At 64.2% G+C, this 3,389-nt stretch overlaps 1 protein-coding gene across 1 annotated transcript; it reads right to left on the bottom strand.

Moving 5' to 3' along the window:
* Positions 1–293: 293 nt before the first annotated feature.
* CEND1 (cell cycle exit and neuronal differentiation 1) lies at positions 294–3,107 on the bottom strand. The gene is made up of 2 exons (XM_008588591.1): positions 3,039–3,107; positions 294–1,963 (listed from the first exon to the last, which is right to left on the bottom strand). The coding sequence occupies exon 2, from the start codon at positions 1,863–1,865 to the stop codon at positions 1,407–1,409; it is 459 nt and encodes a 152-aa protein (XP_008586813.1). The 5' UTR covers positions 1,866–1,963; positions 3,039–3,107; the 3' UTR covers positions 294–1,406.
* Between the last annotated feature and the right edge of the window lie 282 nt (positions 3,108–3,389).

The raw sequence follows: 3,389 nt of genomic DNA, 5'->3' as shown, positions 1-3,389 counted from the left end.
GTGGTGGCAGGTGGGCCCAGTCACAGGGACGTGGGGCTCCCGACCTCCTCCCTGGAAAGCCCGGGGTTGTGGACCCAGGAAGGCCAGCGTAGGGTCTTCTAGGATGGGGCAGGACCTGGGCAGGGCTGTACTAGGCGTGGTGGTGGCAGGTGGGCCCAGTCACAGGGACGTGGGGCTCCCGACCTCCTCCCTGGAAAGCCCGGGGTTGTGGTTCTGTGACCCCCACCCCCCATGCCCTGTTGGGAAGCCCCTGCCTCTCCCAGCCTCATGCAGGTGAGGACACCAGGCCAGCCTTTAGACAACAGAGTTTATTTCAGACTCAGCCTCCACTCAGGCCCAGAGTTCCTGTGGCCACTGCCAGGTAAGGGCACATCACGTTCCCACGGTGCCCACCGCCACCTTCTGGGAGCCTGGCCCCTGCCACTAGGCCCAGATCCAAGCTGGGTTCAGATCCGCTGAGGAGGGGCTGCGCGGCGGGTCTCCCTGCAGGCACCATGGGGCAGTGGACGGTGGGGCACGGTCACCTGCCAAGCAGCTCTACTCTACCTGTGTTATTGCATTTATACGCTTGTTAGAGGACCCGGTGCAGGCAGGAGGGGCCGTCTAGCGGGGAAGTGGGCAGGCACAGCTGTGGGGTGGGGTCCCCGATGTTCCCCCTGCCTCCTTCTCAAGACCAGCCTTTAGGCTTCATCTGTCCACCCAGCCAGGGCAGGATGATGGTGCAGGTGGCACTGAGGCGAGGCTCTTCCTATATGACACCCGCCACAGGGCCACAGGTCAGCCCCACTACATCGGGCCCAGACAGATGACCGCCCGCTCCACACAAAGAGCAGAAATGGGACAGTGAAATAGCCATGCCCTTTAATGTCCCCACAAGGGGCAGACCCTGTTCAAAACCCATTCCAGTGGCCCCCCACCCGCCGTACTTCAGAGACCAGCCCTGGGGGCTTCTCAGGATGCTGCTACCAGGAAGGCCCAGGACCACTGGGGCCTGTGGGGACAGGCACACAGGAGGGTGTTCACAAGGACACACGTTCAGCTGGGCGCAGGCCATGCTCAGGGTCCATTCCTTCCTGGCTTCCCCCGGCTGCCCCGGCCCAGGCTCAGCCCGCTTGCCGATGCCAGAGCTCCACCTGTCCTGCCCTGGAAACCCCAGAGCCTCAGCTCCTTCTGCCCTGGAGGTCGGGAGAGGGAAGTGCTGGGGGCAGGAGAGGTGGGCTCAGGGCCTTCTGCCAGGTGAGCCTGTCCACCCCTCTCCTGCTGTGTGTACGTGGGAGGCATATATTCATATATATGTAGAATATGTATGTGCGTATGTGTAGCTAAATACGTGTGAACTCTGCATGCACTAGTTTCCCCAGGCCTGTACAGGAAGTGGCTCCATGCCCCCACCTGGGCACCAAGCATCATTTTTTCCGGGCCAGGAAGGCCACACCAAGAATCAGGGCCACAGCTGCCACAGCCACACCCCCAGCCACCAGCAGGGGGGTCAAGTTCTCAAAAGGGCAGGGACCACGCCCCCCTGGGCCCCCACTAGCGGTCTCCTCTTCCTCCTCCCCGTCCCCAGGACCCTTGGGCTCTGGGGTTGCGTCAGGACTGCTGGGTGCCGTGGGTGCTGTGGGGGGTGGCTTCAGGTTGCTGTGGTTGTTGAGAAGGGCGGGGTCTGCCTTGGCCGTGGTCTTCTTGGCAGGTGCTGGGGCAGGGGCTGCTGGCTGCTCCTGCTTCTCTGCTTGGGCCTCCTTCTTCATGGGCTTGGTCAAGGGGGCTTTGCCATCCACAGCCAGGGGAGCCTTGGCCTCAGTGGTGGCCTGCGGGACCTTGGTGTCAGGCTTGGGGCTGCTGGCTGACTTCCCTCTGGACTCCATTGGTGAATGGTGCTGACGCGCTCGGTGGGGGCGTGTGGGACAGGCAGGTGGCTGGACCACGTGGCTCAGAACAGCTCGCCCCTGGGCATCACATGAGCCTGGAGGGAGACACAGTGAGGCTGTGGCAAGGGGCGCGGCCCCCTCCTGTCCTGCCTGCACCACCTCGTGCCCAATGCAGACGCTGTCCGGTTCTCTGGACTCCCCAGGGATCCCAGCTCAGGAGCTTCCTGTGGGCCTCAGACCCTTCTCTTCTGAGATCTGGACGCCATCCATTCTAGACCATCCCCGGAGAAGCCCCTGCAGCCACAGAGGCAGGGGGCTTTGGGCCGTGCACAGGTGGGAGGAGGAGGGAGCTGGATGAGACCTCAGAGGCCTCAGTTTCCTCATCTGCAAAACCGTCTGGTCTGGGTAGGGAGGCCCTGATGGGGGAGTGAGGGTCAGCCCTGAGAACTTGAAGGGAAAGTGGCGGTGGACGGGAGCCACAACTGACTGCAGACCCTTCCCAGGAGAGCGTTCCTGTTGCCCAGAGGTGGACGCTGAGACTCCTGGACTGTGACCTGGCCTTGGACCAGGGTCCCAGTGGAGAAATGGCAGAGCAGGACAGGTCAGGGCGGGAACTCAGGGTCTGGGCTCTCAGGTGCTGCTGGGTGGGAGCGGGCCCAAGGCCCCAGGACCTTGAGGACCTGATGTGATAGACTGAGGTGTCCCCCAGGAGGCTGGAGAAGCCAGGCGGGAGGAATGAGCCTGTGCCTCCCAGTGGGCCATCTGCCCCTCTACAGCCCCTGGTGCCCACTCCCCAATCCTGGCCTCACCAGCACCCAGCTCAAGGGCAGGGAATCCTTGCTAAACCCAATGCTGTGCCTGCCTCTGGGGACAAAGAGCGTCCAGGAATGAGACTCAGGTGGGCATGTGCCATATCTGGGTCTGCGGGTCAGGACAGAGGATAGGGCTCTGGGCTGCAGGAAAGGCCTTGCCCAGGTTCTTAATGCCCAGGTGGGGGCTGGAGTCCTGGAGGCCTAGCCAGCCTGGACCTGGGTTGGTCTCCGCCTGAAGACCAGGAGGCCCCCTGTCTGCCTCCCCCAGGGAAGGGTGGGAAATCCCTCCACCCACAGGGAGAGGGAGCTGGTTTGGGAGGCTGCAGCTCAGGTTCCCCATCCCCCGGCAGGCAGGCACCTGGCCACACTGAAGGTCACCTGAAGGTCACAGCGTGATGAGGGCGTCCCGGGAAGAGCCCCAGCCGCCCCTTCCCCCTGAAGTTCTGGATGGGGCCCAGCTGCTGGGCGTCAAGCTTGCAGGGGGCAGGGGGTCTGCTCTCCCCCTCACCCCCGGGGTATTTTTAGTTCCCACTTAGGCCCCGGCCGCCTCCTCCCCCTCCTCGGAGCCGCTGTGCCCCGGACAGCGAGGGGACCCCGCACAACCCCGGTGACCTTCCAGGCCAGGGAACCGCCGCCTCGCCCGCTGGACCCAGCATCCCCGTCCCCGCCTTACGCCGCCGTGCTGCGGGCCTCCCACCTCGGCGGCGCC

This window comes from Galeopterus variegatus, unplaced genomic scaffold (genome assembly GCF_000696425.1).
Source record: "Galeopterus variegatus unplaced genomic scaffold, G_variegatus-3.0.2 Scaffold4911, whole genome shotgun sequence".
Classification (NCBI taxonomy): Eukaryota; Metazoa; Chordata; class Mammalia; order Dermoptera; family Cynocephalidae; genus Galeopterus; species Galeopterus variegatus.
The sequence above is the reverse complement of the archived record's forward strand: the minus strand, read 5'-3'. Positions and strand labels throughout refer to the sequence as shown.

Excerpts from the sequence above, each read along its gene's own strand:
- CEND1 (XM_008588591.1), bottom strand. The coding sequence starts at position 1,865 with ATGGAGTCCAGAGGGAAGTCAGCCAGCAGCCCCAAGCCTGACACCAAG.